This window comes from Cydia pomonella, chromosome 3 (genome assembly GCF_033807575.1).
Source record: "Cydia pomonella isolate Wapato2018A chromosome 3, ilCydPomo1, whole genome shotgun sequence".
NCBI lineage: Eukaryota > Metazoa > Arthropoda > Insecta > Lepidoptera > Tortricidae > Cydia > Cydia pomonella.
The window spans coordinates 26,410,186-26,423,868 of NC_084705.1; the positions used below are offsets into that span (position 1 = coordinate 26,410,186).

The following is a 13,683-nucleotide window of genomic DNA, read 5'->3' on the forward strand; positions in this document are numbered from 1 at the left end:
TATTTCTGATGATTAATATCACTTTACTTTAAATTGGAGTACCATGCATATTCCCTATTATTTTAAATTTTTGTGACAACTCTAGGCGCAGAAAACGAATAAAAAAATGGAAAACCTTTTATTTCAGAACGACCGCTCTTCAGGGATACGAAAAAAATTAGGCAAGCAGAACATGAAAAGAGCTATACATCTGTGCTTGTAATGAATCCCCAAATTATAGGATATCCTTGAAAAGAAATTAAAAAAAAAATTAATGAAATTGAATTTTCTCCTAAAATATTACATTTTAATGTGCCAATTTAAGCTCACATATAAAAGATTATTATATCTAAGATACTATACCATCAGATTTTGGCTAAGCTGTATCATTTTGTCGATATAAAGAATTTTTCTAATTTTCCGGGGTCGTATTGAGCGTTTGTGAAATTCGTCTAGAAAAAAAACTACAAGTTTTCAGAAAAAAAATTAACTTGTTTCGGGGTGCATTTAAGTAGGCCTATTCGATTTTGTGATAAACTGAACCATGTCACTTTTTCGGGTCCCAAAATCCACTGTGCGCTTTTTACCCAATGGCTGCGAGCAGCCACTGTGCCAACTCGCGTCTTATACAATTTTTCACTTCCGCCCCTGGAGCTTCTAGCTCTAACGACTCCACTTTGGCCAACCGACTAAGGCAAGCCAGAGGCAGAGAATCCTGTCCCACCCACCCTCCTTGCGGGTAAGAGAACTCCCCAGGAGCATTCGGGTACGTGAGGTCCCTACAGCTCGCCACAAGCTGCCCTGCGTTCACTGATTGCACTGGTAAAACCAGCGGGCGATGGGGTTCTCATATCCCTACGCCTTGTTATGATTATATTTAGTAATTTAAATTAGAATCGATCGATTATATTTACATTAGATAAAAGCTTAACACTAATACCTTTTTCATATACACTGCCAATTTGTGCACTGGAAATAAATGACGAACAGCCACAGGATAGTAAAAATCACATTTTATAATTATATTTTAAAATTTAAAAGCTTTAATTGCTTTTAGTAAAAGAGTATTATATTTGTATCAAAAAACAAAAACAGTAATTCCTTTGAACCGAGTTTCGTGAACGTATTTTTACAGAGATGTCAGTCATTTTTGACAGATCTAAAAGTTAAGTAATTTTTGTGTAAATACGTTAACTTTTATATTTTCATGTTTTGCTTCTTTAATACGCCTAAAAAAGTGCATTTTGCAGTTATAATCGAGTTAAAAATATGAGTCTAGCTATAAGGCAAGTCCTCACGAGGCAAACTTTTAGAATATGCGACAGACTTAGCTATAAATGTTTACCAAAACAACTCCCTATAACCTCAACAAGCCCTGTTATACAATTTCGAAACTATTGCGATAACAATGTAGAAACGAGGAAATTGCCGCAGCTGATGGACTTCCCTCCTGTGGTGTGGCCTTCTTTTATCAAATTCATCAAAAACTGGATGTTCGCGAACCTGATTATCAGACCGTATTTCGAACCAGAGTTCAGCCTTGCAGAGTTCATAGAAGCCTCTAAACATGCAGTGCAGGTTGGTGCCATGCTGATTCAGGATTCGTTACACACCGTGTTTTTATTCAATTCCGTTAACTTCAGGGTATGTGTATGTTTGCTGGATGTACGGAGTATGTTTAAGGAAACTAAATGGCATTGTTAATTTAAAAAAATGTTGTAGCGTGGTTGAAACTCAGTCAAACAAGTTAAAACTATAACGTATCAATGACATTTCGAACATTGATTGTCCGAGATAGTACTTATGTTTAGTAGCAAATGTATAAACTCGTACTAAACACTACTCTATATGTAAACAGGCCCTAGACAAGTGTATACGCTGGTAAGGGCCTTATCAGATAAAAATAAATTATATACTCCAAATAGGCGGGTCCACACAGAGTGAGCGAGCGAGCACGTACGTGCGAGGCAATTTCCTCACGCACAAACCGGCCAGTGTAGACGTGCCTCGGCCGAGGCGGCGCGCTCGGGCGAGGAAAACACACGCACCACCTCGGCCAAAAGCATGTCTACACTGGCCAGTTTGTGCGTGAGGAAATTGGCTCGCGCGTATGCTCGCTCTGTGTAGACCCGGCTAGTGGAGTTAATTAGAATACAAAGAAATTATAAAACGAAAAAAATAGAATAATTAGAAAACAAGTCTGACAAATTTATTTAATATAAGCTCAGGAATACACCCTTGAAATTAACGGAAATAAAAAAATCATGGTGTAGATAGTTGAAGTTGCACTTACTATAATCATGTTTTGATAATTTTATCAATTCACTAACCCAGTAGTTAGGTGGTTTCAGAAGCACTTCAAAAGAGTGACTTTAAGTCCCTGGAGGGCTTAGTGGACAAGGAGGCCATTGCAGCCTTAAAGACAGCTGTATCTCAGCTGTCCGTCACACAACGGCAGCTGCTGTCTATTGACAAGGAAGACATCTTCTATGCTTTTCCATACCAGGTATGTATATGAACCATTAACTCTAAGTGTGAGATAACTAACTAGTAATGATGCTACAATTGTACATGACTGATATAATTATTGGCTCACTCTTACACAATTGGTCAAGTGTGTGCTTTAATTTATATAAAAAATAGATGTCATATACTAAGGACGAATTGCCCAAGCCCTCCATCAAGTAGCATGGGAGGGCTTGGTCATTGACAAAGTAACATGACTATTATTTATTTATAGCCTCATATCAGAAATACATTTTTATACTGTATCTATAGTTTTTCCTTAATCTACGATAACCGATTCTGTGTGCCTTTGGGCAAAGGCCTCCCCCAATCTTCTCTACTCTTCCTTATTTTGCACTAATCTGGTCCATATTTTAGTCCTTCCAGCATGTCTTCTATTTCATCGGACTATCTTTTAAATTGTCTACCTCTGTTTCTTTTGTCCTCTAGGATGCCATAGTGTTACAGTTTTGTTCCATTTATCTCCTCCTCTAATAGTATGTCCAGCCCACTTCCATTTCAGTTGTTTTGTTTTGTATGTCACATCAGTAAATCCTGTTTTGTCTCTTAAATCCTTGTTACTTATTTTGTCAATTCTTCTTCTCTTTAAGATGCTTCTTTCCATGGCTCTCTGAGTTATACTCAACCTTTTACATTGTGCTTTGGTGAGTGCCCATGTCTGGCAGCTGTATGTGAAGATTGGTAGAATGCATGTATTGAAGAGTTTTCTTTTGATGTGCATACTTGTTTGACAATTTTTCATGACCTCTTTAAGAGACCAGTATCTCTTCCACGCGTTTCCAATTCTTCTGTCTATTTCCTTTGTTGTTGAGTCATGGTTGGATATTAGTTGACCTAAATATATATATTCTGTTACATACTTAATGGTGTTGTCATCTATTTTTATCTCTGTGGCCTCCATACTATTAGTAGTCATTGCTTTAGTCTTCTGGAGATTCATAGAGAGTCCGACTGCTTTACTAGCTGTATTCAGTTCTACGAGCATTTGCTGTAACTCTCTTGCTGTACTCGCGAAGACCACTATGTCGTCCGCGAATCGCAAATGGGTTAGTTTCTCGCTAAACATGACTATTAAAAAAACACAAATCAAAATATTAGATAAATTCTTTGATTTGTTTCCAAAGTAAATGCATTGTTAAAAGTCCAATTATTGATAGAATTCTACTTATTTTTTAGCACAAGTTGCCCAGTAACATGACTTTTTCATGTCAAAGCTAAAATAGTCATTTCCATTAGGAATTTCAGCAGTGTTACTAGTGTTAGATGTAATATATATTGATTATGAATATATGTCTAACTTAGTATAATATATAACTAGTTATTCTAGTTAGTGTTAGTATTTAAGTGATTCGTTGTTTTAGGTTGGCGTTATGTTTGATGAGTCAGACAAGCGCTGGGTAGAAATCACAATGTGCTACCATGTGCTTCGGGGTCTCAAACAGATGCAGGAGAGTGGGGACTTGCCGCCAGTTTCATTAGGGTAAGTATAATAGTACTTATTGTGGTGTATTCCCATTTGTGTCCATAGTGGTACATATGGGAATGATTGATATGAAAACACCCCATTTATGCCCCCAGCAAGAACAAATGGGAATACATCTTTATTGTCACTAAAGTTTTCTGAGCACCAATGTGACCAATGACTGTACAGTAAAAAGCATTCCTCTTACTTTGATCCTTATTATTACATATTAAGAGCGGTTTCGCACTACGTCCAATCTGAATTCGTGAAAATGTGGTCCGTAGTAGCGGTAGAACTATTTCTATGGTAATTTACGAACTAGATCGGAAATAAATCGGATCACGGAGTTCGGATCTAGTGCGTAGGTTACTATAGAAATAGTTCTACGGCTACTACGGACCATATTTTCACGGGATCCGAACCCGGATATAGTGTGAAACCGCTTTAAGACTTAAAATTCTATTTAAGAGAAATACCCAGTAACCAGGTATAATATATTATCATTTAATAGAGTGAAGTATTGTGCATTCTGTGGTTACTGATGCAGTGTGCAAAGAATCCTCTTATAAATACATGTTTTGATGCTGGGCACATATTACTATGTATGTCACTTTCATTGCCAAGAATTCAAATCTCAGAGTATTGTTGTGCAAAATTATTAACCTTTTCAACGCTTTCTCCCTCGCATCAAAATATGGCATACACGCCAATATGTTAACTATTGAGAAACGAATTTAAACCTTATCTGTCAACATTAAAATTGCTTTGACAGCGTCTGCCATGACCTCTTTAGTGGTCGTTGGCGTGGTAGGCACGACAGCACACGACCACTTTAGTGGCTCTTGGCGTTCAAAAGGTTAAAGCAATTCCATTTAGAACTTGTCTTATCTAAGATGGATTCTTGTTCTTTTTTCTAATTTTTAACTATTTCTTTCAGTGTCCAGCCAGAATATCAAGACAAAATCTTCATCCTAAACTATAGATTCATCAGAGAATTCACGAAAGGTGTAGAAGATAGCTGGTGGGTTAACATAGTGAACCATTTCCAGCCCCATTCTTTGATGAGAAAATAGTGTTGCTTTGCCCAATGTTATCCCTAAGTCATGTAAAAAAATTGGAATTAAATGCAGTCAAAGTTTATTACACCAGTTTATTTAAATCATCTTAAGGCACTTGGCGTTTTTTTTTATTATTATGATTTATAGTTAAACTTATGATTGTTTTCTCTTACTGCCATTTATATGCATTTCTCCTCATCTTATACTAAGACTCAAACTTCAAATCCACAAGCACTTCTTGAGAATATCCTCATATAATTTTTGTTTTATTGCTGCATACATCAGAATCCAATATTTAAAGGACCATGGGCAACTTTGTATGGAGCCTGTACCAAAAACCAACAGAAATAAGAGTTAGGTCATTAGATAGGTATTTCTATGTACTGCATTTTGTTCTATGGGCACCATGTGGGATCCCATCACCAGCGCTCGCCCAGCGGTGGAATCTATTACCTAGGTAAAATAGATAATAATGGTGATGACATTTTGACTAAAATACAAATATCTCCATTCTGCAATGGAATTGTGCCTATAGAACAAAATGAAGTATATTGAAATACCTATCTAATGACCTAATTCTCAACTCCATTGGTTTTAGGACCACTTTGATGCATAGTATTTTTCTTCATAACAGAGTGTACAATGTTCTTCATAAACTTTGCAAAGATCTTGAAGTTTATTAATTAATTCTGCATTATCACCTGGAACGAAAACATACTTTATTATAAAAATACAATTGTATTGGATAGACTATTTTTTTTAATTTATATAAAGATTAATTACCTAAAGTATGGTCATATAATGACCTTTTTACAACTCCACATTGAAGTTTAATAGGTCTTTGTTTCTTCATAGACGTCTCTACATCTGAAATAATAAGCATTAAAGCATACAATATGTAAAATCACCATTAAATAGTATATTTATAGTGACAGCACTTCAATTTAGTTATGCCCCTTCCCCCTAACAGGATTTACCCCTTTGAACGCCACGTCTACCATGTGCGGCGCGTCATTGTGAACCTTGTCAGAATGCATGAAGGTTGATATTGATCCGTAGCTGCGCACGTCAGTGGACGTCTTTGGTGGTCAAAGGGTTAAGCAATTACGTGTCCAGTAAGCTGCAGAGATTGTCTCCTGACTCTTACCTTCGTGAACTTTATCCAACAAGGCACTAACATCCAAACCATCTGCTAGTCTGTCACACAATGCATTAACATACTGGCTACCTTGTGGCACTATTTTCTCTGTGTCACCTGGTTTCAATTCATATGTAACATTGTCTAAGCTTTGGGAGCATTCTATCTGTAAAACTTCATATGCTGAATGAGCTGATTGAGTGGAGTAGGCGACAAGCGAATTCTTATGGATGGTATATTCTTCAACATCTGATATGGCAGTAAAGATTTCAGGGTTTGCATTCCTGAAAGTTTTTTTTTATTAGTGCTAGAGGGTCATGTGACAACCAGTCAATATAATAAATAAATATTATAGGGACATTCTTACCTAAATTGACTAAGTCCCATGGTAAGCCAAGAAGGCTTGTGTTGTGGGTGCTCAGACAATATATATAATATACAAATACTTAAATACATAGAAACGTCCATGACTCAAGAACAAATATCTGTGCTCATCACACAAATAAATGCCCTTACCGGGATACAAACCCAGGACCATCGACCTCATAGGCAGGGTCATTACCCACTAGGCCAGACCAGTCACATATATGCATATAGTATGGCAAACTATACTTGTGTTGCATGAGTAATTCATGAGATAATCAGTGTTTCACATGTTTTTATCAGGGGTCACAAACTTATTTGCCACTTGTTAAGCACTTATAAAATAAGCATAAAAATGCCTGTGTAATTTACCTATTTAAACTAAGCCTGCACATATCCATGATCATGATACTCAGCTCCGGCTTACATTTGTTGACTTCTCGGAGCACAAAGTTCTCTGTCACACAGTGGCCCAACTGGATATCTTCAGGAGGGCAGTCCACACCAAGCATGCATTTTGTGTTGCAAAGTTCACAGCCATGGCCGGCATAAAAGACAAAGCCTGGAAGTTGCAAGCCAGAATGACAATGTCAATGATGAGCCAAAGAGGACTACAAAGTTAAAAATATAAAACGAAAGTCAGAAATGAACCATAAAAGTATGAGGATAAATTCTAAAAAAAAAATGGAAATAAGAGAAGTATTAACATGTTTGTTACCCAATTACCAAATACTTACAATAACTATTCTCTGGTATTAAATCAAATAGTTGAGCCAGAACATCTTTCAACTCTTTACTAACAGTATTTCTTATAGTTACTAGAATAAAACCCATATCTTTAAAATGAGTGGCTAGTGAGTCACAATCTATGGATGGAGTGATTAACTTGGATAAATGCTGATATTTGTCATTGGCTATGAGAACGGCAACTTTAGCTTCCGGTTTGTAGTAAGTTTTGATAACTCTTCTGTTGAGTGCGGTTGTTAGGAGTTGTCTGTACTTTTGCAGGGAACAGCCGTTTCTGTCTAAAGCTTTCAATATGACCTCACCAGGGGCAGTTGATTGCGTAAACCTTACTCTAAAACAGATGTGAAATACCTCCATGAGTTAATAAGATGTATAAGTTACTCACAAATTATAAATTTCCTTATAGTAGTAAATTTGACTTACTCTACGTTAGCTAAAGTCGCTATTACTTCACACTGCTCTAGTGTTAGTACTTCGATTATTTTTGCATATTCCTTGTACGGAATTTGCTGTAATAACGACATAGTTTCGTAAATTTAATACAATGAAATCAAAACAAAACCCAATTTATCAACAGATGAAATGACATTAGTGACACTTCTTATTTGACAGTGACGTCTTGGTGACGTCGTAGTGCGTTTTAACACCGCTCAAGTATCTATAAGAAAATCCTATATCTAGCTTACTAGCTAGCACTATCTTAAATAAGTTGCGTAAGTAGCAAATAAGTAGAGTCAGACCTACGTAACAGATTTGATATTATAATTATGTATAGTACTATAAACTTATTATGTTATTATATGTAGAGTAACAGATAAGTTGTCAGCGATTTTGATAGCTCAGACGGTGCAAGTGTCAAGTAAACGTCATAATTTCATAGAAGTTTAACGTTTAAAATAACCCGTGCAATGAATGAATGAATGAATGAAAATTTATTAATAACATTAGGTTACAGGTCGAGTTTACATTTTTTTTTTTATATCAATTATATACAGTGTACCTTTAAGTACATTATAGATAACCTCAAAGAAAATCAATTCGAAGCGAGGGACTTTTGACAGAAGCGCCGTGTGAGTCTGTTCACTTTTAGGTTATATTCCTTTATAAATAACAAATTCATCCTTTTTTTATTAACTTGGTTGTGGTTTATTTATATAAATTAGGTTAAATATACATTTGCTCTGATATAAAGCTAGGGTAAGGCCTTTTTGGCCCTTAGGCCAATGGACGGGAATGAGAAGGAAAAGCCCCCTGACGAAGCCGATGGTAACTCTAATGTTGGCATGGACATTGACAATAATACTAGAAAAAGAAACCTGCAAACATTAGGCTTATCACCGGTAGGTAGCCCACAAGAACCAGCTCCTAAAAAAATTACAATCCACGTTCACAAAGAGATCTCGGACCAGGTAGCGACAGTATGTGAGAATGTCGTCATCCCCCACGTAGATAAACAACCCGATGAGAATGCTGCGAACCCACTTTTGTATAAACACCCTGATCTTAGCACAGAAGCCCGCGGATACAATGCTGACGACGATGGCCCATTTGTGGTTCACATCTCAAAGGAATCCTCTGCTGACTCCAAGTCATCACTAAAAGCTATCTACGTAGGTATGCTCTTAACACAGGCAAATGTCACAAATATTAAGAAGGACGGGATAAAATCTGTAGGTCGTAATAGAGTTTCAGTAACTTTTGATAAAGCTGCTGATGCCAACTCCATTCTAAAAAACCCTATGCTAGACAAATACAAACTATCGGCAAACATACCAACATACAACATATCTCGTATGGGGCTAGTTCGAGGAGTTCCAACAGATTGGTCCATGACAGATTTTGTAAAAGGTACGAATTTAGAAGAAGGTAAAGGTAGGATTCTGAAAGCGCGCCGTCTACAGAGAAAGGTGACCAAAGAAGATGGCTCCCCATCCTGGGTACCAACCCAGACAGTGGTAGTCACTTTTGAAGGCCAATCTTTGCCATCTAGAATATTTGCTTATTATACCTCTCTAGTGGTGGAGGTATACCAACTGCCAACAATTCAATGCCGGAAATGCCTCAGATTTGGACACATTCAGACCCAATGTCGCTCAGATGCCCGCTGCTACAAGTGTGCCCAGAAGCATCCGGGTGATGGTTGTAATGTAGCTCCCGAACACATCTCTTGTATTTTCTGCACTGCCCGACACTATGCCACTGATAGAAACTGCCCAGAACATCACCGCCAAAAGTCCATAAAATTGATAATGTCTGAAAGAAATATTTCATATGCTGAAGCAGCCGCACAAGTGCCAGTTGTAAATCGTAGGCCCTATGCGGATGTTGCAAATATAATGTTCGGCCCCACAAGGGAATCACCCCCCCCATCACAATCTCCCTTTGACCCAACTGATTTACCTTCTACCCCTCCTAGAACCTCTCACCGCAAGACAGTCTTTTTGTCACCTAGACCAAGGCCTTCCCTGTCCCCAGGTTACGACAGACAGGCCCATAATAATATTGTCCGACCCCCTCCATCTGAAATTCCCAACGGACAGGCCCTTAATAATCCTTACACTAGAGTAACTCCGAATGAGGACCTCATGGAGCTCCTCCTTAAACTCTTAACTAATATCATCGCCAAATGGAGTGATTGCTTACCGAACGACGTTGCACCTTTAATGTTGACCCTTGTCGAGAAATTGTCTTTCCCTAACGGCCCCCCAGGTCACCTTTCTACAATGGAATAGCCGCAGTCTAATCCCAAAAAAAACAGAACTCACCCAGCTGATCAATGACCATGCTGTGTCTGTCGCGGCCATCTCGGAGACGTGGCTGAGACCCGGATCTCGGTTTCGGCTCCCGGGCTTCTCATGCCTCCGGGAGGACCGCGTTGACGGACGTGCAGGATGTGCTTTATTGATTAAGCAATCTTACCCCTTTTCCCAAATTCCTCTCCCTCCTCATGGAAATGAAATTAATGTCGTAGCCGCTAAGGTTATGGGCATTAATTTCATTTCAATATATATTCCTCATCCTGACCTTGACCTTATTCCTGAAATATCTTCTATCCTAACCTCTGTCCCACCTCCCCTTATAGTTTTAGGTGATTTTAATTCACATAACATTTCTTGGGGATCATACCATTCGGACAGGTTTTCATCACTCTTGTTGGAAATCTTCGATGAGATTGACGTTTGCGTTATAAACGATGGAACGCCCACACATCGAGTCTATCCAGGACAAAACCCACAATCCGTTCCTGACTTATCAGCTTGCTCCCCCAATTTGGCCTCATTATTATCTTGGACCGTACTTCGTCAGTCCTTTGGCAGCGATCACTTCCCCATTATTATTTCCAAGCCCTCCTCCGTTCTTCCATCTCCGGCTCCTGAACCGCTTCTGAAATACAGATTGCAATCAGCTGACTGGTCGAAATTTTCTCTTTATGTCGAAACAAAAATTAAAGAATGGGACACGAACTTAAATGACCATAGGGAAAACTACTCAAAATTCAAAAATTTACTTTTAGAAGCAGCTGATAAGTATTTCCCCCGGAAAAAACACAAAAAGGATAAAATCTCTTCGCCACCATGGTGGAACGCCGACTGCACAGCTGCCGTAAAAGAAAGAGATGAAGCAGAACAAAGATTTAATGAATCAGGTGCTATGGAGGACTTTATCAATTTTAGGAAAACCTCGGCCCGCACAAAACGCCTATTGTCCAAAACCAAGAAAAAGGGATGGAAGGGGTTCTGTGAGAGCCTGTCCCCTAGAACACCTCCATCAATTATTTGGAAAAACATAAAGCGGTTTAGAGGCTCCTTTAATCCAGATATCTTGTGTTCTGTTGACAAATCGGCTTGGCTCTTGGACTTTGCTGACAGACTGGCACCCCCAACTGCCCCAGAATTATCCTGTGTAGTATTACCACCACTCCCTCGTCCGTCAACCACCCTTGACGAACCATTCTCGTTTGCGGAGCTCAAAATAGCTTTGGATGGACTACGCAACACTTCACCGGGGGAAGATGGTATTCCTTATTGTTTTATAGCAAACCTTAGCTCCTTCTCACAAGAATATTTCCTTGGCATTTTGAATCGCGTGTTTGACACAGGAGAGGTCCCAGAAGATTGGAAAACCCAAATTGTCATCCCAATCTTGAAACCGGCTAAAAATCCAGAAGAGGCCAGCTCGTACCGACCAATTGCGCTCTCCGCTACAATGGGCAAGATTCTTGAGCATTTAATAAAGAATAGGCTAGAATGGTACGTTGAGAGCAGGGGACTGTTAGCAAACACTCAATTCGGATTCCGTAAAGGTAGGAGCACAATGGACAGCTTAAACATACTAACCACGGATATCAGACTATCACTCTCTAAAAATGAGGAGCTACTAGGATGTTTTCTTGATATTTCGGCAGCCTATGACAATGTCCTTCTTCCGGTGCTCAGAGCAAAAATGCTACATCTGAGCATTGCCGTGAAGATTGTACAAATTGTCTCCAAACTATTCATAGGAAGATCCATCAAAATCCGTGATGGTAACTCATATCTTCCTCCTCGTACATTGTGGCAGGGTGTGTCAAGGATCCGTTTTGAGTCCAATACTTTATAGCATTTATACATATGACCTAGAGCAGTCCGTGTTACCCTTTTGTAATATTCTACAGTATGCAGACGATCTAGTCCTCTATGCTTCTGCAAAATCCATTGATACAGCGGCTACCAGGTTGAACATGGGCCTTAGTTACCTCAAGGATTGGCTTGAGGAGCATGGTTTGTCTTTGTCACCTTCCAAGAGCTGTGCCGTGACTTTCAGTCGCAGAAGGAACATGCCCATCGCAGATGTTCATTTTGGTGAGGAAAACATTCCCAATGCAGAATCAACCAAATTCCTGGGTGTTGTCTTGGACTGGAAAATGTGTGGAAAACAGCATCTGAAATACATACAAGACAAGTGTGAAAAAGGAATCAACATTTTGCGAGCACTATCAGGAGTTTGGTGGGGATCTCATCCATATTGTCAAAAGCTACTTTATAATGCTATTATTCGCAGCCACATGGACTATGGATCCTTCATATTAGAACCATGTAATAAGGAAGCCTTAGAAAGGTTGGATTTAATACAGGCTAAATGCTTAAGAATCGTACTTGGTGCCATGAGGTCTTCTCCAAAAAACGCAATGCAAGTAGAATGTGTGGAGCCTCCACTGGCACTGCGCAGGCAATATCTTGCCAACAGGTTCCTCATAAGAGCTATCTCCAATTCCAATCACTTGCTGATTCCACGCTTGCAGGCTCTTGCTTCACTGGTCACTGAAAACCCATATTGGATGCATAAGGAGTTTCCAAAAAATATTATTACTTATTCTAAATTAAATCGTATAAACCCTATATTATATAAATCAGGAACAAACCCCATATTTGAAACAAAATTTGAAACTTTAATTTACTCTCCTAGGATTATTCTAGACCTAGGAATATTTAAAAATGATCCGGGAGCTAATAGCAAATTTAAAAAACTTTTAGAAAAGTGGGCAGGCTACTTACCAGTGTTTACTGACGCATCAAAAAGTGATCCCACAAAGTGTGTTGGAGCCGCAGTGGTGATTCCAAAATATAACATTGTCTTGATGTTTAAGTGCCCTCCAGAATCATCAATTTTTACAGGCGAGGCTGTTGCCATCTTAGAAGCTGTAACGTATGCTGACTCTCACAATATAACAAAAATGATAATATTTACAGATAGCAGGAGTTGTCTGCAAGCCATTATGGGCAATCAGTTTAAAATGAAGACAAAATTTCCCTTAATACTTCAGATCAAAACCTTATTAAGAAAATGTGACTTAAAGGGGTTAAAAATAGTACTCGGGTGGATCCCAGGCCATTGTGGTATTGCTGGAAATGAGTCTGCAGACTTATGGGCAAGGCAAGCTATTGAGATGGGATCACCAGGTCACAATAAGATATACAGCTCTGACCTTCTGAGCCATGCACAGACTGATCTGTTTAACACGTGGCAAAATCTCTGGGATTCTTCCAGATTGGAGGTAGGAAAGCATTATGGCCACATTCAACCCAACATCCCCCGTAAACCATGGTTTTTTAAATTCCGAGCTTATCCGAAATGGGCCACGTCTACAATCTGTCGTTTACGCTTAGGGCCAGTTTGTACGCCAGTATTTCTTGCTAAGATACGGGTCCGGGATACCTCACTGTGCGAATGCGGGTTCGATGAAGGCACCGTAGATCACATTTTCTTTTCTTGTCCGAGATTCAATTACTCTTTGTATGATGTGCTACCTGAAAATATTCCACGACCTATAAATTTCTACTCACTTCTCACTCTAATGGACCCGCCTCTAACTTCTATTCTTATTAAGTATATACAGGAGCATGATATAAAACTTTAATTTTTACTCTTAC

At 38.8% G+C, this 13,683-nt stretch overlaps 2 protein-coding genes and 1 long non-coding RNA gene across 3 annotated transcripts in view; 1 reads left to right on the plus strand and 2 right to left on the minus strand.

Annotated features, from left to right (window-relative positions):
- The window catches only part of LOC133516428 (uncharacterized), a 452,437-nt gene that overhangs the window by 344,782 nt on the left and 93,972 nt on the right, over positions 1–13,683 (minus strand). The window lies entirely within an intron of this gene.
- LOC133516425 (uncharacterized) lies at positions 1,101–5,107 on the plus strand. The gene is made up of 4 exons (XM_061849358.1): positions 1,101–1,557; positions 2,321–2,485; positions 3,867–3,985; positions 4,905–5,107. The coding sequence occupies exons 1-4, from the start codon at positions 1,249–1,251 to the stop codon at positions 5,038–5,040; spliced, it is 729 nt and encodes a 242-aa protein (XP_061705342.1). The 5' UTR covers positions 1,101–1,248; the 3' UTR covers positions 5,041–5,107.
- LOC133516424 (uncharacterized) lies at positions 5,101–7,870 on the minus strand. Its single transcript, XM_061849356.1, has 6 exons — positions 7,697–7,870; positions 7,264–7,604; positions 6,899–7,088; positions 6,173–6,447; positions 5,809–5,892; positions 5,101–5,726 (listed from the first exon to the last, which is right to left on the minus strand). Exons 1-6 carry the CDS (start codon positions 7,795–7,797, stop codon positions 5,620–5,622), a joined length of 1,098 nt encoding a protein of 365 aa, XP_061705340.1. The 5' UTR covers positions 7,798–7,870; the 3' UTR covers positions 5,101–5,619.